Source organism: Seriola aureovittata, chromosome 1, assembly GCF_021018895.1.
Source record: "Seriola aureovittata isolate HTS-2021-v1 ecotype China chromosome 1, ASM2101889v1, whole genome shotgun sequence".
NCBI classification, from domain to species: domain Eukaryota; kingdom Metazoa; phylum Chordata; class Actinopteri; order Carangiformes; family Carangidae; genus Seriola; species Seriola aureovittata.
The window spans coordinates 14,066,697-14,090,612 of record NC_079364.1 but is presented as its reverse complement, the minus strand read 5'-3'; the positions used below and the strand labels follow the sequence as shown (position 1 = coordinate 14,090,612).

The 23,916-nt window shown below is 40.3% G+C and overlaps 1 protein-coding gene across 3 annotated transcripts in view; it reads right to left on the bottom strand.

Moving 5' to 3' along the window:
• Positions 1 to 1,493: 1,493 nt before the first annotated feature.
• Positions 1,494 to 23,916, bottom strand: part of syt7b (synaptotagmin VIIb) — a 92,999-nt gene continuing 70,576 nt past the window's right edge. For 2 of the 3 annotated variants that reach the window (XM_056389643.1, XM_056391206.1), the window contains 6 exons: positions 13,480 to 13,603; positions 8,463 to 8,730; positions 8,150 to 8,319; positions 7,709 to 7,823; positions 7,301 to 7,500; positions 1,494 to 5,085 (listed from right to left, as the gene is read on the bottom strand). In XM_056389643.1, the coding sequence (XP_056245618.1) occupies positions 4,981 to 5,085; positions 7,301 to 7,500; positions 7,709 to 7,823; positions 8,150 to 8,319; positions 8,463 to 8,730; positions 13,480 to 13,603 (982 nt within the window). In that variant the 3' untranslated portion in view covers positions 1,494 to 4,980. Of the gene's footprint in view, positions 5,086 to 6,701; positions 7,102 to 7,300; positions 7,501 to 7,708; positions 7,824 to 8,149; positions 8,320 to 8,462; positions 8,731 to 13,479; positions 13,604 to 23,916 lie in introns of those variants that run through there. The other variant, XM_056390385.1, reaches the window with a different exon arrangement.

Here is a 23,916-nt window from a genome sequence, read left to right as displayed (position 1 = left end):
GCATTACTGCGCTGAGGCCTGTTTAAAGTGTGTATTCATCAGTTGCCTACGCACACCCACTGAGCCTATCTGTAGCCCAGCGCTCCTGTCATCCTCCACTGCTGCTTCCTGTGTCGTGACAGTTCTCTGTTTTATCCACAGCCCTGCCGTCACCCTCTGCTCCCCTGGAATTTCAATCTCATGTTCTCATGTTTCCTCTCTCCTCCACCACCAGCAGCATCCCTCTAGCCTTCATCTTGTCTTCCCATGTCTGCTAGAGAGTCGTGATCAGAGGAGCGAAAAGGGAAGCTGCTCTTGAGAAAGGAAGGTTGCCAGGTTTAACGTTGTGGATGGAAGTGTTAGATGAGTTGCTAAATTATACATGTACCTTTCTCAACATTACATGCACTCACAGTTTTTCTCTTAGATGTTATCTTGTGTTGAAGATGCAGTGAAGCGCAATGTGTAGGAGGCAGAACGGGCAATTTCCTTAACTCAAATCTAAAGATCCATATTAATTATACGTTAAAATTTAAGTCCTATCTCTGCCTGAGAGAAGAAAATAGAAAGCAAATGTGGTGGTGTATTTCCAGCTGTGACTTTGCAATTAAACCGCTGCAAAACAAATTGATGATATCAACACCCAAAATCAGACTGAACCGGGATTGACAGTGAGTTAGCAGCAAGTCTCTGTGAAATTAGTTACTTCACTGAAAACTGCACCTAAATGAATCTATCTGTAAAGGTGTTCAGTACAGTTTTTAGTTGCTTCAATATTTCCTTTTAAGTTGCCGTGTACTTCTACAAGGCAACATCTCTTCTACATTTCAAATATTGCGATATGTTTTTACTCTACATTTATTTGACAGCTATCATTTCAGGGTAGAATTTTATAACAAAAACATAAGTTTAGAAACATCATGTATTATTGAAGATTAGTTTCCTTGTTGGCTTGTGACCCCTGACAACCCTCCTTCCTGGTTGCAGCTGTTAGGAGATCCACTAAAGAGTGATTTCTCCTCAAAAATTCTCAGATGTTTTTTTTTTTTTTCAATAATTTTTGAAAGTAAAAAGGATAAAATAATTATTTCACAAAAAAGTCTAAAAAATGTATACGATTTGAATTTGAATACAGATGTATAGAAGAAGCTCATTTCTTTTTCTTCTTTCCTACTTGATTAATCATATCAGAACCTCTCAGATTCATCTTGTGGCCCTTAAGAGGGGCCCCAGCCCGTGCTGTGAATCACTGATACCTGGATGTATACTATACCTAGAGTGGTTACAACTACAGTATCTCCACCTCAGGCTACAACAGTACTTTAACAAGAATTTTAAACGCAGGACTTGTAATGGGACATTTTTACATTAATATAAAGTACTTGTACTTAAAATAAAGGATGTGAATTCTCCACTGCAGAACAACTCTTGAATAAACCTTTTTGTGTTAATACATGTTTGACCTTAAAAACTGCTGAAAACAAGCTTCTGAAAAATTCATAACAATACCAGACCAGAAGTATCTTTGTTTTATATACACATTTATATTTTTATATACACTGTACAGATTTCAAAAAAATAAATGGTTGATATTTAACATTGTGCACCCCACGGATGTGTGACTACAAAGAGAAAAGAGAGTGAAAGAGGGGGCTGAGTGATACCAAGTACAGACAGATATCAACAACCCCAGTAAATACGGATGATTTTTTTTTCTTTCTTTTTTCATACAGGACACTTCACATCATTTGTACAGTATATAAATTAAAATGTTGCTGGTTAACCTCTCTTTGTCTCAAGCAGAATGCCCTAAATCAGAAATGCGAGCTTGTCGGCTAAAATTTACCAGTGTGTGGTATTAGGCCAGCGAGGAGTGGAGAAAGACGATTCTAGCTCCATTTCTTAAAACTAAAACATACCAAACCCTGACTGACATTTAACCAATATTTAAGTTGCATTGCTTGAAGTGACTTTCACTAAGCCTTTGGAATGTAACGCTTTGTCAGCAGCTTTCAAAATAATGCCTTGTTTAACACACAGGGCCATCAGGACAGACAGATGACGGTGTTCCTGGTTATTTTGGGATGCTCCGATGCTCTGCTCTGACCTGAGATGTAGCTAACAGTGATGCAGAGAGGTGATGATTATCTCCTGTCTCACCTTTTTTTCCTCCCCCCTCACTGACACTTGGAGAGGGAGCGCATATGGTGAAGAGCAAGGCGTGGCGGGGTTCATAAGGCACACACAGAACACTTTGTGCCAGAAAGCATGTGTGCACAACGGGGGTGTTTAAGGGGGAACGTCAGCTGTGATGTTAGGGAGCCACCCTTCATATTTTTTGGCCTTGGCGAATCAGGTCGGACCAGATAGGAATGACAGAAAGGACAAAATGTCGGTAGCTGCTTCTGTCTGAACTCAAAATCTGGTGTATGGTGGTGAAAGGAAACAGGTTTTATCTCGGGTGGCGTAAAGCTGGTTTGTGACCTTTTTCGTTTGACCTTCACTCGGAGCTCATGTATAACAGATTTTTCCTCCTCCCAAACCAAACGTCCTCCTGAACCACACATGAGGACAATGACCCTGCTATGAAGAGAGGTTTGTTCCAGCATTGTCGTCAACAAGTGCAGTGATTCTCAAAGAAGTGACAACCTTTAAAAAAACATATTTCTTTGTACATCTGGATTGTTTCATACAGAATAAAAACGGTAAACAATGTTGTTTTGTATTAAACTGGCAAAATAGAACTCAGTGCAGATATACACACAAAGGGACTCACAGTAAACACAATCACACAAACTGAAGTTCAAATATTGACACTCACCCACAGTGCAAACACACACACACACACACACACACACACACACACACATACACACATCCAGTAGACAAAAACGAACAGTGGAATGTAGAAAGACTTTTCCCCCCCAGATATTATTACTCTGATTTGTTTCCATTCATCCTCTGAACATGTGTCCATATGGGACTTGGGGGAGGTCACATTCAGGCAGTGAAGCTAACAACTGGAAGACTGACCTGTATTTAACTCAAAACCACCAAGACTACACAAAATCAGGTCTAACATCGTCCTTTGACTCTTAGTTCTCTGTAACAATGAAAAAGAAAGAAGGGTTCTGTCATGCTTGTTCCTGTTCTAGGTTTAATGCACAGATTAATGCAGCTGACACATTGTGAAATGGTTGACAAGGGACAGTACTTTAGACTGAGTGACTTATTTCATCTACATCTGATTTTTCAACATACTACCATCTTAACAAAGTTGTTTACTGCCTGCATTCATAAATCTTCAATTCAATTCACAAAAAAACTGAGTGTTCATTCTTAACATTGGAACGAGTCGTCCAAAAAAAAAAATCTTAACTCAAGGGACTCTGTTTAGCTTTTTCCTTTTGACTGCAGTCTGCACAAATAATAAAATAAAAAAATACACTGGTTACTCAGGTTAGATGTTGTTTTCAACCACTGAATATGTGGGGTTTGTGGATTGTTCCTGGAAAGGCAAGATGCTGCTGAATTTTTCAACAGCCATTTCCAATGCAGTGAGCACCACAATGAAATCCTTGTGATCTCCTCTGTATTCAGGGGTGGCAGCAGTGATTTCAGAGGCTCAAACCCACGACATATACATATCTGTCTGGTTTGATACCACATAAAACCATAAGTCTATAGTTTTTGGTGGACTGACTCTTTCACCTTCGTGACCTCCCCACATCTTCAGCTCATCTCAACACACAAACAATACCTTATTTTCACCTTCATTATCAAGGGACAATGCTATTTTCAACAATATATTTAATTTAGCTGTGCAAGTCCAAAATACTCCCTCTGTCACACACACAAACACTAACACACATGCACACGCCCATTAACCTACACTTCCACTCTTGTGGAAGCTGGCTTTTTAAGCTTTTTGCTTATTTTCTGTCTGGAAGAACAGGTTGATTCTTTAAGTTCTTTTGAAAACCAAAAAATAAAACACAACATTAATCACTTTACTCTTTTTTCTGTCCATCAGGATTTCTTTTCCAAGAAAATAGGAAAGAATGTTTTTTTGACACTTGCCCTAATGGGCCGGTGTTTAACGATCATGTTCATATCTTTTTTCTTTTTTTTTTTTTTTGTTGATGTTGAAGAACTTCATTTGGGGTTACACCACATCACCCACAGCACGCACAGACGACAAAGGTTTCCAGCCAAGGGAGAATTATTACAGTGGTGCCAGAGAAAGAGTGAAAAGTGAAAAAGATCAAACATGACTTGAGTGACAGGGTCCAGTTCCAGTCCAATTCCATTTTAAATACAGGCCATCACTCTTCCGTTGCCTGCGTCGGTTTTCCTGATTTTTTCGGGCATTTTAAAAGCGTGGAGGAATAGTGACAGTAACAGAAGAGGACTTGAACAAAGAGGCGAGGAGCAGAGTGGAAGATTCCTCACTGCAACACCAGATGTGGGTGGTAAATGGGTTGCACAGGTCAGCGCCATTCACACTCAGGTGCATGTTTGAATGCAGCCCATCTTGCTGCCATAGAGGATGGTTGGAAAATCTGTTTGATCCATTTTTGGTTGGTAGTTTGTACTGATGGATGGCAAGAGGTACTGCTCTGACGTTAAACACTGAGAATGGTTGACAAAGTGGAGGAAAGACTAAGGGATATATTGAAAAAAAAAACCCAAACAAATCTCAGAAAGAGGGCACAAGGAGGAAGTGAGCAAAGACATCAAAGACATTTTAAGTTCAGACAAAGGGGTGAGAAGAGGTCAGGTGAGAATCAGAGCTTGACAAGGATGAAATTTAAGGATGGTGTCACGAGGACTGAGGGCAGGGGATATCAAAGAGGCCTGAGAACAAAGAGATGACACACAGTTTCTGCAGCCCAAGGCTGCAGTTAGGGAGTAGGGGATATGTGCTGAGGGAAGGGGCTGAGCAGCTGATGCTGAATTCTGGGGGGAGAAACACTGTAGGCAGGTTGGTTGCTGGGTCCCTCAGGCCTTGAGAGCGTGCCACTGGGCCACAGTAGTACGAGGATGACCCATCATGTCTTTCCAGTGCTTTACCTCTGCAGGGCCACTCTTCCATGAAAGATAAATCTGTGAGAAAGAGAGAGTCAGTGTAACTCAGTGTAATATCACACACAGATTGATGTTATTTGAAAAAAAAGCCTTCCCAAAAAACAGAAGGGTATTAAGTAAAAAAAAAAAAAAAGCTCTTGAGTCCAGCCTTGCTTTCACCACTAAGCTTGCCAGTCTAATCAGAATTTAACTCAAATCCAGAAAAGAGTCATTACAGGAAGAGATTTCACTTGCTGAAATACTCTGAGAAAGGCTAATGCTGACACTAATGAAGATCAAACACTGAGCGTGTAATTCTCATGTGGAAAAAAACTCCAGATCTGTACACGTCACAGGAAATACCGTTCAAGTTTTCAGTGTCCTACGACCAGTGTCAAGTTAATTAAAGTGTGGTGTACTAGACAACTCATTATCACTGCTGTGTGTAGCCAGATGATATATGCGGTTAGGATGGCAACAAATCACAGCACCTGCAGTTACGGTAGATTTGCATGAATGACAGCGAGTATAGTAGCTCATCTGTGCAGTACATAGCTCAAAAAAGATTCTTACAGTGTCTCAACTGAGCTTTGGGGTCTTTTCAGTATTTTAGACAGAAATTATACATTTATGAGTTATGTTAGAGTTAGAGTTAGCTATTCTGTTCTCACAGTATAAATCTGTACTTGTAGAGAAGTGGGTATTTGGTTTAAAATAAACAAAGCAGTCACAATGCACAAGGTCGTAGGACCGGAGCTGGGTTGTGTAGTGTTATATCAGTAATGGCAAAAAATGAATGTGGAGGAAATAACAGAAACTAAGGCAGCACTTTGTTTTATGGGTCTGTTAATTCCTAATAACTTCCTTAAAGGTTTCCTGAAAACAGCAATGTAATGTGGCCAAATAATAACTGAAGCAGAGACAGTGTTAAATAGCTACACTTCAAATGGATTAATCCAAATTAACTGTTAAGCTAGCGTAGCCTAGGCTATTTTAGTCAGTGCACAGCAGCCCGGCTGAACTTACAAAAATGTGCCTGTGTCTCCAAGCAACCACACAGCTGAGCATATATGAAGGATTAAGTTTCCAGTCACAAATAAATTATGAATGAATACTTATTTGTGTTTTCTTTCAAAGAAATTCATCCTTTGAAGCAAGTAACTAACCAACTGATCTCTACTAAACTCTACTAGCTAAAGTAACTCAGAACTGGTTTCTCTGTGCTTCATAATTAGCACCAAGTTACACTTTTTTATTCCAGGAAACATACGGAGAAATAATTAGGATATTATTAGGAAATAACATTAAAGTTTGGCACATTAATGAAAAAATGCAGTAGTCTTTAATAAACGCTGTTCACTTCAGCAGGCAACAGTGTAGCAAAAACTTAGGTCTCAGTAGTAGTACATCAACGCACATTCAGTAGTTGCCATCTTGAGTTCTTCTCTATACCAAAGATGTTCTGTAACAAAGATGACCCATTACAAGCTGCACCAACGGTAGGAAATAGTATACACGTCCTGTCTCCTCAGTGGGCGTGGTCAGCTTGTGAGAAATGTGACAGTAGCAGTACAGTAGCTAATATTAATAGCCTATTTATTACTTACCTGTCTGCATCCTTTGGAAAAGAAAAGACAGATACAGGAAACTCTATATACTTATGTCTGAATATCATTTATTCTGGCCCCTTGTTCAGTTCCTTATTTTTATTTAATTGTAAAGGCGCTACTTTCTCCACTTGTATATTCCTTTCATTTGATCTTATTTTGACATTTCAATCTGGTTGTTTCTGTGGTTAGGACAGGAGTATTTATCGTCCATGTGTTATGGAAGTGCAGTCGGATTCTCTCTGCACCGCGGTTGTCTTTTCCTAAGTCCTTATGAATTCTCCTTCACATCTTTCCTTGACCTCTTGACATTTTCCATCGAGGTCGAGCAAAAGTGGTTAGGAAAGGAGATTTTGTGACTTTTCGACCACAGCCCAGGTCTGCATGTTCCAGCAGGGGGCAATAGAGACTGGCTCAGTAATCAGCAAGTGATGGTCTGTCACAGAGTCTGAGAAAGAAAACACAGAGAAAGAGAAGAAGAAGAAGAAGAAGAAGTAGAAGAAGAAGAAGAAGAAGAAGAAGAAAAAGAAGAAGAAGAAGAAGAAGAAAAAGAAGAAGAAGAGGAAGAACAACAACAACAACAAGAAGGTGAAGGAGAGGAGGAAGAAGAAGATGAAGTAGAAGAAGAAGAAGAGGGAAGGAGATACCTTTCCAATGACATCATTGCGACTGAGCCTGTCCTTGTCCATGACAGTGATAATTATGGTGGTCTCCCTCAGCACGTGGGCAGGCACATCAAAGGGGAAGGACTCGTTGAAAACAGGGTTCAGACAGCGCTTCATTACCACCGTCTTCTTCTTTTCCACACGCTTGTCCTTGTGCATCAACCACACTTTTACATAAGGGTCTGTGGAATAGGGAAACACGTCTGTTTGTATGCTGTTTACAATACCTCATTCCTGTTCACTGTAATGTAATGCAATGTTAGTTTTTATGCTATCATTAATTTAATGTAATTTTCTAGTAGTGAAACCTTTTCCCATTTTTATTTTGGAACAGCAATGATGCAGAAGGGCAACAGTAAAAGGACACGGGAGATGAAGGAGCATCTATACCAGAAGTGCCTCCAATGTCCATGGCTTTGAGGTTGCGGGCTTTGATGATGCTCACAGTGATGGTGTTGGCTGTGGGGTTGTAGCACAGAGACACCAGCAGATCCCCTCGACTCCCCTAGACAAATCATACACAACAACGGTGAATTATTTACTTTTTCATTCCCCTTTTCACATTGTTCTCCTTTCTCTTGCTTGCTGTGTCTTTCTGTTTTTTCCTCTGGCTGCCTGTGTTCTCGCTGTCTACCTGTCTGGATCTCCATATTCCCCTCTATCTCTTCTCCCACCAGCACGCTGCCACTTTTCCCCTGGGAGCGTCACGGCAGCCAGGAATGACATCACTCGTTACATTCTGTCCCAACGTTTTTTTTCCCTCCTCCCTCTCCTCCCTGTTCCTCTTCTTTCCTCTGCCTCCTTCCCTCCCTCCCTTTCCTTCTCACTCACACTGCCATCGCTACATGGTTTCAGCTCCTTCCAGAAAGTCTGCATGTTGGCCAGGTCCAGTTTGTTGAGGGGGATGGACACCTCTCCTATGGGGTCATTCCTGCTGAAGCGGTCGTAGTCGAGAACCTGCAGGTATAGAGTCCTCTGGACCACCTTCTCATAGGGGAACCCTGAGAAACAAAATGGACAGGAGCACAGTCCCAATAAGTCACAGTGATGCACATAGAAAAGAAACTGCGTAAACATGCCTGCATGTGCTGTGAACATTGTCAAATTTATGTTTAAGGTATTAGGAAAGCCTCCTCCAACAAACCTTCAAACAGGAAGGTCTCGTTCCAGTGGGGGTTTAGATTCTTCCGCTTCACTTTGGTCTCCAGTTTGTGCTTCTTGTCTGGCAGCAGGTAGAGTTTGACAAATGGATCAGAGGTGCCAGAAAAGTCCTTAGCAGGCAAATCCTGGCCCTTGAGAATTTTGACGGTGAGGGTGGAGTCCTGAAAACTGTATCCAACGCTGAACTGAATACGACCCAGCTTCTCACACACTGGACCCTCGTGGTCATCTTCCTCCGAACCTGGAGACAACTAAGAGATACAGGAGAAAGAGGAGACACATGGTATTTCTCTAAATTCATTCTGGGTGGCTGATATATTTCAGCTATATTGTAATGGAAGCATATACAGTATTTGTTGGGTTCATTATTATTACTAGTTCTGTTCTATTTTGAAGCAAGATTTAATATTTTGATGAATCTGGTGTTCGTTTCGAACGTTGTTTGGTACACATGCGGTACTGCAAGTTTTCAGGAGTACCTATATCCTGTGAGGAAGAAAATAGTTGCTCCTAACAATGAATGAAACATGAATTTGCCCTGATTCTTAGCACCTCTATCCATCTATGCTGACTTACTCTAATAGTTGAGCTTGACATAAGTCAACATGAAGTCCAGCTGTGTCCTAAATCACTCCCTATTCACTATATAGTGCACAATATTTATTGTCTGACTTTTCATTTGAGTGTGGAAATAAAACTACAATCCCACGATGCAATGTGTTGCGTGTTGTAGAAGCGATAAATCACTGTTGTGTAACAACACATCTGTCTGTGAAGACTCAGAAGGATGATGATTCATAAGTGTCTGAAATCTCAATTTACTGCTCACTACTGAGTAAATGACTGAAGGTCTATTCTACAACAGGGAGTGATGAATGAGTGAACGAGGGAGTTCCTCTGAGTCATGGAAAGTTTGAGCAACTGCAGGCACAGTGTGATATGGTTGAAAGCTCCAGAATAACTCAAGTAAGTGGACCTTGACTTGAATTTCCACCATAAAGTTGAATCAACACCAAAAAAATAGTCTCAACAAATACGAACTTTCATGGAGTTAGGATTTATTTCAGGACTGATGCATTAAACTGCATCAGTTTTAACCAGGTGTTTTCACCAAGTGTACACAAAATGTGTTCCCATGAGAAGTGCGCTTCTGTTATCAGACCACAGGGTCAAACGTGGCCATATTCACAGCAATTTCACACGCAGATAAAACACCATCAGGGGAGCTGACAGGTGATATCACATAGCACACGAAATGGGAAACTTGGACTCCAATCGACAGGGGGCACTAATTCTGCACTTCAACATAAAAATAAAAAAAACACAGCTCCTAACAGACAAACTAGCATAATGCTATGTCTCATGGCTGCTTTCTGCTGTGCAACAGGGGCACAAAGTGTCCGTGGCTGTGTGGAGATGAGAGGCAGATTATCTGTTGGCAGACAGACCCCCCTGACTGATGAGGCCGTGGCCGTGGAGGGAGGGAGAGAAATCCAGTTAAAAAGTGCTATCTGATGGGGAAAGAGCTGGAGGCATTACTCAAGGAGCAGTTCCACAAATTTAATATCCAATTCCATATTCTCCCACACATTTCTGATGGTGCTGCTCAACCTCATTCTCCATGCTGAATATGATCACTCATTATGCAGTCCTCCACCCAACAGCTGGCCTAAATTGCTTTTCCCCCATTTTCTGCATTTGGGCGCCCTCTCTGTTTCCCAGAGTCCTCTCTTCTCATTCAGTTCTTAAACTCCCCTCTCTAATACATTTTTTCCTGAAACCCAAACAACCCACGTGCAGTAGATTCAAATTCTCTTGGAGCACAAAACATGGCCAGGTCTGTGCAACATTTTAAAAGATAAATCTGGTGATATTCTGTATTTTTGTTATTAGGAAATCTAATGACATGCACACATTTGCAGAGGTTTATTTATTTATTTATCTATTTATTTACTCATCAGGCTCTGAGAAATTAATTAATGCATTCATAACAAGTAGAGTAGACTACCGTAATACTCTACTATACTGTTTCATGTCTTCACGAAAGCTAAAAAGTTTGGTTGTGGTATTTGTGTGTGATTTCTTGTATATCTTGACCATTTTATGTAAAGCACATTGTGTTGCCCTGTGTATGAACTGTGCTATTGAAATAAACTATAACTTGACTTTATTTGTTTAAAGATTTTTTATCATTCTCGACAAATCCCCTGAAAAGACGAAAACCAGCAATGATGTTCTCCAAACAAGTATCATTTATCTAGCTTAAGCCTGATACAGCTTATTTCTCTGTGCTATTAACCTCCATTGTTGTTCAAAAACTATTAAAAACTCAAAAATGAGCCACATGTTGCACTGGCTGACATATTACTTCAGTCCCATATACATCGTCCTCTCGCTGTTAATGCTCACTGGCAAAATGTGTATCACTCCACTGCTGAAAATAGTCCCCAACAATTGCACTTTTCACTCTCGCTTACCCAGCTATTTTAGGAAATTATTTTTCCTTTTTTTTTTTTTTTTTTAATTAAAGCATATATCTGTGACCAATTACTAAAGATTTACATCCCCTGTAAGAACGAATGGTCTTGGTGCTGAGTTTCACATATACTGTGAGCTTGGGAAGTACTGAGAGCCATGGTAACTCATTGCTGGTTTTGGTCTTTTCAAGACATTTGCTGACAACAACAATAATAATAACAAAATCATATATTTCCAGCCTTATCCTTCAACAAGTAAAGCACATATAAACCTCTGCAAATGTGTGGATGTGTGATGGCACAGAGGCAAAGACACATTCACCCATGGCTCTGTGAGCATCACACAAAATGAAAGCAGTGTCAGGGTGCATGCTGATAAGAACCATGTGATGCTGACAGGACCCCCACCCATCCTCCCTCCAAACCCTTATCACCTGAGAGGCTTGACAGGGTGGGATGCATATATACTCTGATGTTCAGTGTCATTTCACAGCATCCTTTTTCTTAATACAGTGTGTGGAATAAAGTTTCTATATGCTGCCATTGCTTTCCCTACAGGAGCACAAGTGGCTCAAAAGTGCTGGATGGGTATTTTCAGCATGAAAGGAGGGTTGTGTAATATATAGACGCCTTTGGCGAAACTGCCCAGAATGAGTATTATCATTAAGCACCAACACTGTGAATTCCTCAGACACGCCATGAGACCCACATAATTACACACTGCTCATACCCATCTCTGCCATATTCTCACAGCACCCACAGCACTGTGTGTTCTTTCACAGCTAATTACCAAACCTCACTGAATAAGGCGCATGTCCCCTCCCCTCCCAGTGTCTCACTTCAGGGTGATGATTACTGTATGTTTCTGTTAGCCGAGATACTGTGCGGCAACTAACTGTGATGCTCTACAGGTGGGTGAGCTTAGTGGGATGAAGACGGTACTTTTTGAGTGATGAAAGACTTGGGAGGAGGAAACATCTCTCATAGGACTTTCAAATGAAGTGTGTAGGCTTTCTTTTCTCACTGTGTTCTCTAGAACCAACACACTGTATTATACACTGTAGGTGTCAGACAAAAACATGTAAACAGCAAAGCCAAAATGTTTTTAAAGTAAAATTCTGCTTTTTTTTTTACAACCTGGTTCTCTTTTTGTAGCTTTGGAAATCACTTCTATCAGTTATGTGAAAAGAAAACTTACCAAGGTAACGACTGTGACCTGGAAAGCACATAGGTCAAAACGAAACCAGGAGTTCAGTCTGTAATAATAATGGATGTTTTGGAACATCCATATTTTCTCTTTCAAATACCTTTGGCTGACTTGGGGGTTAGTTTAAAACCCACATGATTGTCTGGCTACTTGTATTTCTCACCTCAACAGCCTTCTTTTTAGCAAAGCTGCCAGACCACAGCAATTAATTTGGTAAGTATAGTGTTATTATTACTGATAGGAACAATGGGTGAAACTACAAATATAAGACTCTTAACACTGAAATTTAAAGAATCAGAAGAATGGGTCATTTTAGCTCAAATGCATATTATCAGTATTTGTTACCTATCAATCAATATTGACACTCATATGATATGATATGTCAATTTTCTGTGAAATCAAATGACTATTAACTCCAAAAAGACCAAATCAACAAAGCACAAACTTCACATTCATTTGACAAAATCCTCACCACTCAAGGTCCACTCACTAGCTTGGTTCTGGAGCTTTTGACCACCCTGACACAAAGTCTTCATCTGCAGATTAAGCTTCAATTGTCAAGGTTCCATAAATTGTCATGATAACATGGAGGAGATGTCCACACGTTTTCGAAACTGCTCAGAATCAAGTCATGTTCGTACACCTACAGTTCAGTCAGAGACACGTCAAGGAAATTACCATTTAACCTCCTAGGACCTGGCGTCCACATATGTGGACCTCACATTTTGGGTTCTCTAGACCACAATACTAACTTTTTCTCAACAAGGGCCTGGTGACCACATATGAGGATATTATACTGCCACTCAGTAATCGAAATTTAAAACTAATGTCCTCATATGTGGACATCATTTTCCTCAGGTCCCAATCAGCCTATATAGCAAAGAATAGAGCTCGGGTCTTAGGAGGTTAAAGGAAAAAGGTAGAACAGATTTGGCGGAGAAGGCTCTGAGGAAGCTCTTTAAGATATGAATATAAATCTTAGTTAAATCAACAACACCAAAAATAGCACATAAGGAGCAGGTTGGGATGGCATGAGTGTATCAGCAGAGAAATGCTAAAAGGTGTCAGAGTATAACATCCGCCCTGTACACATGCATTAATATGACTGGCTGTTTCTAGTAGATGAGGAAAGATAATGTGGAAACACAATTCAAGTCTCTCCGCCATCTCATTTATTATGATTTAAAAGGCTTTGCTGACAGCAGTCCTCCTACTCTTAATATAGATGAGTTCAGCAAAGCAGAAAACACCACGGATGAGTCAGTGGTGTATCAATAAAATGTGTCTCATGGGGCTGTGTTGATTTTGTGTGTTACCATGAGCATGTCACTGGTGACTGAGTTGGCCAAGTCAGAAACAGAGGAGTTGGCATCGTGGCGGCGTCCGGTTTCGTCTGGGGTCTGACCTCTGGGGCTACTGCCTGGTTTATTACCGGGAGTCCTGTTAAAATGGATGCAAACACACACATATTAATGAAGGTGCTCATATTCAGTCCTGGAGTTCATGAAATGGACAAAAGTATCTGCCCATATTCTTTTCTGTACTTTTAGCCTGGGGCTATTTATCATGGTTTGGACCAAACTCTTCAGTTCCACTGAAGGGAAATCTTCATACGGCAGCTACAATTATAATTTAGACACTAGTGTGCTTAGAAGTTTCTGACAGTAATTTGGGGAAGATTGTTTCCTGTTTCAAAATGTCATTTCCCCAGTGAACATGAGGTGCATAAGGGAAGGCATTTCTCCATTTTGACCTGGAAAGACTTGACCTCAACCCCATCAAACACTTTTGAGATGAAATGGAGCACGAGGCTTTAAAGCCCAACATCAGTTTTTCTGATTAATATGTAAAACTTTTTATAGCAGGAGAAACTCAGCAGAGTTTGTCAACAAACCTTTTGTGAGCTTTTCTTTAACCTCTGTGGTATTTAGTTGTGATACAGCTGTAATAGGCTAATCAATGCAAACATTTACCTGCATACTAAAAGCACACTTTGAAAAACACTTCTTTGACTTCTTGAGTTAAATGAAAAGATTGATGCCACTTTCACATCTAATATGCTAAATATGTAGCTGGAGGTAGCAACTGATTAGCTTAGCTTAGAAACTGGAGACAGCAAGCCTGGCTTTTTATCCAAAGGTGACAGAATACGCCTACCAGCACTTCTAAAGTTCATTCATTAATAAGATCTTGTTTGTTTATTTCATTCAAAGTCAAAGTTTAAAATTGGGGTTTCTTCCTCTGACTCTGAGTCTCCACTGGTTGCCTGGCAACTGCTGTTTCCCTGCTGTTTCCAGTCTTCATGCTAAGGTATGCTAACGAGGTCCTAGCAGAAATGGCAAACTATCACATTAATGCCCGTTGTTTTAGATCAAGTTGATCAGTTTTCAAATGTCCACATACTTTTGGCCATGTAATGTTTGCCTCTTAAGCAACAGAGATGCTGCGGTGCACCTCACGGCTGTGGACTGCAACAGTTTGGGAGTAAATTAACATACAACTAGTCATCTAGAAACAGTTTCTAGTAATTATAGCAAAGAAGCATAAAATAAATAAATAAAGAATACACCACCTTTGAACCTTCCCTCCATCACTACTGCCTCACACATCGTCCACACATAAAATATGCAATCAAACAAAGCAAACACAAGATCTACAGAAAACACAAACATGTCTGACTGATAAACCTTGAAACAAAAAAATAGAGAAAAATAAAATACTAAAATTAGTACAGTACAAATGCTCCTGACGTATATTATGTAACATGGAAAATAAAAAGATTTAATAGCAGTCTAGGTGTATTGACAAATAAAACTAATGAGCACTTATCGCTGCGAGAGAGACGACCCAGGGAGAAAGAGACCGTGTGAGCGAGAGTCAGACAGACAGAAATAGTGAGCGAGTGATCAGGTGAGCTGTAAAACAGAAAAAAAAAGCAGAAGTGAGATTAGAAGATGGTATTGTGGGAAAGATGATCCAAGAAGGAAAGATAATTTGAAAACTTATCAGTGCACAGAGGGTGAGAGAAAGTGAAGGAGAGGATTTGTCTTTGTTAAGACTTGGAGGATTAATAGAACGAACAAAGTGAGGTTACTGACTCAAATGAATGTGAGACTGAGACATCGCTAGACACACACAATAACACACACAGCCATTAGCTGAAAGAGAAATCGGGGAGAGAAAGGAGACGAGATAAAAGTCTGGAAACAAAACATACCAGATTTGGCTTGGGTTGCTCTAAAGCAGAGAGAGGAGGCAAACTGACATGTTACATGGGATAACAAAATAGAGAGAGGCTGGAGAAGGAATGGTGAGAGATGGACAGGGGTTGTAGAGCAAATAGACAAGCAAAAGCAGAGCAAGAGCGAACAAGAAAAATACAGAGAGGATAAGGCGTGGAAGAGAAAAGAATTGATTTGTCACCCTACGTTTATTTCCTGTGATCTGCAGGTCAGAGCACCAACAACGCAGCGCAGACTGAATTCAAAATGTAATGGTTTCAGTTTCAGAGCTTTGCCAAATACAGCTTTTGCATGTATCTGCTGATAAAGACTTCTGAATCATGAATGCATCATTTTCTCCAGAAGGTCAGAACCGATGTTCGCCAGATAGGTTCAAATTCTCAGATTAACAGCTTCTAATAACAGCCTCTAACACATCAGGAAACAATGTGTTACTTTAAAAATAATTACACACTGCAGTCACACACATAACACCTGGCTGTCTCGCTCTGACACAGACAGGCCTCCCACCTGCTCTCTGGTGTTTTGTCTTTAAGGACCATACCCACTGTTTTACTATTTCAGCCCATTCACAGAAAAGGTGTAAAAGTTGTATTATAGCTGATCAGTTTAGAAAGAACACCAGTACATTTTTGAAATTTTTTCCTTTCTTTCATGCAGCCGGCATGAATGAATGAATTATTATTAATTAGTTTGTCTACATTAATGTTAAGATGGTCTCTGTTCAAAGACATATAATGGGACAAAGACCATCTTAGTGGTACAAAAAAGGTTTTTGACTATAACCTATACACATTCAAGAACAGTGTTTTTCCAAATGTTCTTTGCTCACAATGATTTACTTTCCTGGATGTAAATTGAGGGATATGGAGAATTTTCGATGAAGTGTCGAACCAAATGAGATCACAATCCTTCCCCTGACAATGGAACAAGAGAAATACTGAATCAATCATTCTCAGGGCTGAAAGTAAAGTCTTACTAGTATCCTAAAGGGTTTTGACTTAGTCTTGGTTTTCCAGCCTGTATTTTTAATTTTCTCACTACGAAATGAAAATGAGTGTGCAGATGTTCATCTTTATGTTTTTAAACCTACAGTAGGGACTGGTTTGAAAACAGTCACTGTAATTCTGATCCTGCAGAAGCAGCACAGACGACAACAGAAGTGTTTCCAGGGGACAGTAAAGAGCGATGAACCCCGCTGGGACGCACTTGCATGGATGTTTTATAATACATTTAAACCAATACACATAATCCTTGTGCACTTACTGTCCAATGCTTTTAACTTCAAAAGTCATAAAACATTGACCAACAAGGCTGCCCAAACTGATTTGTCGTCTATGCTACTTGCAGCACGTTTGTGTATTTGGTTGTGTTGTGAGTATTTGCAGCACATGTGTTGTCTAAACTAATGGACATGTTTTCTTACTGAACTTGTGTTTAGTCTATTTGCATGTGTTTTCTTAAGTTCTCAGAGCCACCGTAGTAATGCTATTCAGGTAAAATTTACTTGATCCTTCTCAAATCTCCCAATTGATTATTCATCTTCTAGATCAATTTAGTGGCACGACCTGAAATTTAAAACTTTGTTTCAGACGTATAACTCCATCACCTACTCCACTCTGAACTGTTCAGTTTAAGCAAAGCGACATGGATGACTCTTTAGAGGCATTCTCCATTTTGCCTATGGAGTACATAATATATGCCTGTCTGCTGGGGATCAACCCAAAGAGTCTATAAATGCTTACTTGTAGGAGGCGTTGGCTCAATGACCGCCCATTGAACCCTATTAAATCAACACCCAACACACAACACAGAGACCACATGAATCTTGAACAATCAGCTTTACATAAACACAGCCAAACATTTTCTCCATTATTTACAATGGAGATCTGCATTTCGTTCTACTATGCTACTGTGAATATTTGGCTATAAATCATCTCAGCCATGCAGAGCACATGCAATACCTTAACACAGTCCGTATAAAATTTTATTGTAGTCAATGCAGGCCCGCATATATTATGCATGTTTTTTTTTTTCCTGCTGTAAACATATCCATATCCATATCCTGCTCAAGTCTAATGAAGCACTGAGACAACCAGAAAGCCAGACTGCTTTTGTAGTATTTGCATAAATTTGATGTAGCATCAAAGACAGTCAGTTGTGCCAGTAAAAGTAACTAGTGGAAAAAAGAAACAGTGAAAAACTGTAAATCTTTCCTTTATATCTAACCTGAGACATACAGACACACAGTCGCCAGACAATTCTGTTAAAAAGGAGATTATATGCATCCAAATCAGCATTTGTCCAGGTGAAGACAACATGTGTCAAAAAGCAACCTTAACCCAAACCTGGACAGAGGATTTTATCACAGCAATAGGAAACAAATCAAACCACAGTAATACCTCACTTCAGGATGACGATCCGATTCATCAACTAAAAACATAGCATCATTAATTACACAGCTGCTGTCTCTTTGCAACATGTGTACATTTCATCGTCAGAGTCAGCTCATAAACTTAACTGACAGAAGACAAAACCAAAAATATGAATTGGCCAATTATTTTCATGAGAAATGTCATGAGAAATGGACTTATTATGATTTATTGTGTGTAACTGTGATGACACACGTGAGCCATGTTTTAAGAGCAGGACTGAGATCATAAGAGGAAGCTGGTACACTTTTCCCTCAATGAATTTTGAGACTGTCCTCCTTTAAAAAACGAGCCCATACGTCGTCTGTGCAAGCGCCTTATTAGGACGCCACAATTACATTTTATGGTTAGGCAACCTCACGCAGCAGTCATAATTATGGCTTTTTTTGTCTTTTTTTCCTGTCTTTCTTATGTTTTCTCCTTGTGGATCTTCTTGCAGGTGTAAAAGTGCAGCTGTTGTGCTGTCATATGCTCTGATGAGGATTTAATGCTGAAATGTGTCAGCAGTTTTGTAAATAAAATTCCTCAAAATGATCAAAACATGAGTTGATTCTTTTTTTTCTTTAAACCACACAGTGCTGCCTTTTTTCTGAATTTGTTTTGGGGAAACAGACACATTAAATACAGCTAAATCAGCATAATAATACTCTTGTATCAGCACCCTGCTTTCTTAAAGCATTTGTATAAAACAAGCTGTGGAGTATGTTTGTTGTAGTCACCGCAGATTAACATATACTGACATGAAAGGCAAATAAAGACCTGCTGCTGTACAGAGTGTTCTCGAATCACGACTGTTGATACGGCAATGGCCTGGGGGACGTGCAGCAGTTGGGTGTGGTGGTGAGGTGAGGTTCATCCATGCGTGTAAATACACCTATTTACACACCGTCAAATACACACACACCTGCACTCACACGCACACAGGCTGCAGTGGGGCACTGGTGCTATATAATATCATCAGCCAGACTTGATAACATCCTCAAATCAGCTTTTTGAAGATATAAAGACAATGATGAAACATGTTGCAGAAATACTGAAGAAAGAAGAGGAGGAGGAGAAGGAGGAGGAGGAGGAGGAGGAGTTGTTCTCTTTCCATTCAGTTAATTCTCATAAGAAAACCCCTGAATTACTCAATATTTTTCCAATGATTAGAAAGTAAAAGTTAATGCACATGTATAATACCATGGTGATGAACTTTACAATTTGTCCAAACAGAAGGAAACATATCTGCAGCTGTGAGTTGCCCCTCTCTGCCTGCTAGTGACTATCTCGTCCGAAACACAACACCAGTTACATAATTCATCCTTTAGAGGTTGTTGTAACCATGACTACTGAAATGTGTGCTCCCACTTAAGGTTGTACTCACTACCATCATGTATTTTACACAGGGTTGCAGTAACCATGGTAACAAGAGCCTTCAAAAGAGGGCAGTAAAATCCTGCCAGGGCCATATATTGAAAATAGCAAAAAGCCTACAGGGCAAAGGGACCAAACATTTAGAGAAGCCTTTGAAACACACTCTTTGACTTCCCTCATACCTACACTTCTGCAACCCCCTGACCTTGCGAAAACACCACAGCACACACCACTGGGTATGTGTGAGCTCATGCTGAAAATGGCTGATTCATAAATGCCAAAAAAAAAATAAATAAAAAAGAATAGAATCACCTCCAGCCATGATACTCAAAACAAGAGGCAAAGACAGAAAGGAGCAACTATGGAACTAGCGTCTTCCCCTGTTAATAAAACAGTCTGGATCATCAGACTAAAATAAGCTCTGATCTCACTCTGCACTTTGCTTTTTCGGTGGCAGGGAAATGCAAATGAACTATGAGCAAGTCTAAATAACAAAACAAATGAGCACACACACACACACACACACACACACACACACACACACACACACACACACACAACACACACACACACACACACACACGTCATCCTCCTGGAGGTTGAGGGCAATGTCCCTGGAGAATGACTTCGATCTGATGCAGTGAAACTCAAAGCACCGACTTTTGACCTCATGGCCTCAATCTGGGACTGAGTTGTGAGCTATCTTTTGTGTTACTGGACAAAGCAGGTCATTACATCCCAGGAGACAATGCAGAGACATCTTATCTCCTCCTATCACATGTGTACTGTCTGGTGGAGAGTCTGTTTAGCATTTAATAGACAACAAGAACTTAAATTAGCATGTTTTTGTTTTTACACACAGGTCAGGAGTAAATGTATTCTCTTTGTGCGACCGCATTGTCCTGCTGCATCCCTCCTCATAGCTTGGACATGGGAAACTAATGGGATTTCTGTTGAGCACCAACATGTAGCTGCCATCTGTTTGTTAAGAGATCTGTGTGCACACTTTATGGAGCAGACGTGGATTTTCTAAAAATAAACGACTCTGAGGGGTGAGAACTGATCAGAATAAAAACTGTATCAAACGCTCAGAAATAAAACATCCAGCAGAATCTGTCTCAAATGATATTTCCTCAATGATCCGTTCAAAGCACTTCACTACATAGATGTGCTCAGGAGTCCGTATGTTTCCCTTTAACTCATCTAAATAGAAGTTGTGTTTCAATCACATGTTAAAGGAACATAATTGCTTGACCTGTTTGCACTGTGCGATGAAACAACCCCATCTCTTAAAACAGCAAATATGTCTTGACCTGGATTACATGTTTTATCAACATGATGATGAAACCTATAAGCAGTATCAACAAAATGTTTGCTGACAATGTGTTTCATTTGTTTTCCTATAACATCCAACTGAAGCATGATTAAACATTTCATGGCTACACTGAGGCACTCGGGGCAGCTGGTTGAGTTTAGGGAAAGATTGTGATCTAGGTTTAATAAAGAAAATCTCCAGTGACTTTCAGCATGAGACATAATGTGTTTACTTGATTAACATTTAATCGAAACCTCAGTCTTTCCCAAACCCACAACCAATGTGCTTTTATTCACTGAACCTAAGCACATACAGGACTCCGATGCAAACCTCGGGCCGTTTTCACTGAAATTTTAGCCCAGTGTGTAGTTAGAGGCCAATCTTAATCTTATCTAAAAACTGACTTGTTTTCATAATGTGTTGCTTGTTAACATTGTTGTGGAGCAAGTAATGAGAAGGGATAGAGGTGGCACTAACCAGATAGAAACATACAGGAGTGACGACATTATCAGTGGTTTTAATTTCCCCCAAAGAAACTATCCTGAGCCTGACCGAAGAGTTAGCAAAAGTACTGAACCCTGCCAAATTAAGAAGCCACAGCAGCTCAGAGATTTTATGATAATTGTTTTGTATTGTTACACTCACTTAATTCTTACACTAAAATGTTCTTGTAACATATGTTTAAGTCTGACAAAAGTCTTAATTTACCAAGTATTCCAAACAAATTAGTCCTGCTCAAGGTAGTTGAGACCTTGACAATGTGCAACAGATGAATGTAGACGGTTATCTGAAATCTGACTATTAATATGATCTAAGTCACAACCAAAGTCTTTATGAAAATGGCCCTAAAAAGTAAAGCTGACTAAATAGCAGAAAATAAGTGCACCTCTAATAGAAAGTCAATAACAGCGCTCATTTGAAAAAGCTATTTTTTTGCCCTTTTTTCTATGGAAGTTGTGCCAAAATAATTCAGTTAACCTGCCTTCAGATCTGAGATAAGCTATAAAGTGACAAAGATTTATTGCACGTATTTTCATAGCTGGCTTCATGTGGGAAAAATATGAAATACTGACTTAATCATTTACAGTGCATTCAGATAGTGTTCAGAGCCCTTCGTATTTTCACATTTTGTTATGTAGCAGCCTTTTGCTAAAATAAATTAAAAAAAAATTTCCCTCATCAATATACCCTAAATACTTCACAATGACAAGACAGTCAGAAATGACAACTGAGTTTTACTAACCTTAACCCTAATGCTTACACTTCAAATTTAGCTCAGGTGCCTCCCATTTCTCTTGATCATCTTTGAGATGTTTCTGCACCTTGATTGAAGCACACCTGTGGTCAATTAAGCTGATTGGACATTCTTTGGTATTAGGCACACACCTGTTTATAAGGTCTCACAGCTGACGATGCATATCAGAGCAAAATCCAAGCCATGAGGAGGAAGGATCTGCCTCCAGAACTCAGAGACAGGACTGTGTCGAGGCACAGATCTGGGGAAGGCTACAAAAGCTGCACTGAAGGTTTCCAAGTGCACAGTGGCCTCCATAATTCTTGAATGGAAGAAGTTTGGAACAACCAGGACTCCACTTGGAACTGGCCACCCGGTCAAACTGAACAATCAGGGGAAAAGGGTCTTGGTAGCGGCGTTGACCAAGAACCTGATGGTCTCTCTGGATGAATTCCAGAGATCCTGTGTGGAGATGGGTCCGAATGCTTATGTCAATGTGATATTACAGTTTTTCCTTGTTGATAAATTTGCTAAAACTCAAATTCTGTTGGAAGGGGTCAGAACACTTTCTGAACACACTGTAGGTGAATTAAACTTTATAAAATAAAAATAAAAATTTAAAAGCAGAGCGGAGATAGGTGAGTATGAAACTGTTGAACCTAAAATCTAACTTTTGGAGCCAAACCTTAAATCTTGCAACTAGTACACTTTACTGTGAGACAGGGATGTTACAGAAAGCTGATGTGCGTGTGAGCAAATACACTGTATATCAGTACATGAAAACTGTCCGCAGGGGAATCTATTTCCTTTTTCTGATGTTCAGCTATGAAGCTGATTTATCAGAGTCTGGCTGAGCTGACAGCCATCTACACTAACAGAGGGGTGTCTCTGTGACATCATCCTGTCACATGCCAGTCAACACCCTCAGGAAAGGGTGGATTAGTGGAATAAGAGGATAGTGGAATGGAAAAGGAGAAAGGAAAGAAAACAAACTGATAACACAGTAATAACAGGGCAAAGACAGAAAAAATGGTTTAATAGATGCAATTAAATAAAGCGTGGCGGAGGGAGATTGAGAAAAGGCAGAGGTGGAGAGGGAATGAAGGAGAAATGAAGAGACGTACTATTGAAAAAGAAAATGAGGGCTACAGAGGGGAGAGAGGAAATTGATGAGGGGATGGGGAGAGAAAAGGGAAGGAGGGTGAGGGAGGGAAAGTGGATGGACAGGTGAGAACATGAGGGATGAGGGTTACCAGCGCGGCCAGGATAGGAAGTGTGTCCTCATAAACAGAATATTGTATCTGGGTCTTGCTGATCATACACTAGCCCTAGGAGACCATGAAACACAATATAGGTCCCATGTCCCATGATGGATGAGGCCCAGGCTCCAATGTCAGCCCACTCTGCGCTCCCGACCAGCAGGGACAAATCACTCAGCCACCGCCCCCCTCAGCACGCAGGCTAATACAACTAATGGAGCCATCTGCAATGTTCGACTAGCTTGATGCTCTTTGAATAGACTTCTGGTTCCTAGTTGTTGAGATTTATTCATGGGGAGTTGATGTTTTTGTAAATCACACTCCGTGCATAAAGAGGGAAGTATAATAACGTGTGGTGATGTCATATCCTTTCTGAAAATTAGAGATAAAAGTGGATAAAATTTGATAAATGACTTTGAGAACACTATTTTTTTTCCCTTCCACTACTCACTGTCACTTTCGCTGTGACGTCCCCTTCACTTTCCTTTCATGGACTCTCTTAAATCAGCTCCCTACTCGTAGCCACAAGCAGCAACAAGGGAAATGGTGAATGAGCTCCAGACTTGGATCTGACAGGTTTTTTAAAAAGATGCCTCGTTTGTGCTGACCTACATCGCTTTTTCTCTCCAATCATCTTTCCTTCTGGGCTACTGCCGGCTCCAGAGGCTGCCATGGGGACCAGTGGACGGCCTGGAGAGTCATTAGGAGGCTTGACTCACTGTGATTGTTGGCTCAGGCTCACAATTGAAAGAGTCGGATATACCGGCTGATAAAAGATGGCAACAACCTCCTGCTTGATTAATACTGTACAGTGTGTCGTTGTGCAACTCAGCGAGTGCAGTTACATTCCCACTGCCAAGATTAGAACTTTGATTCCCACTGAGACCGCCCATGCCAACAATGTACACACCCACT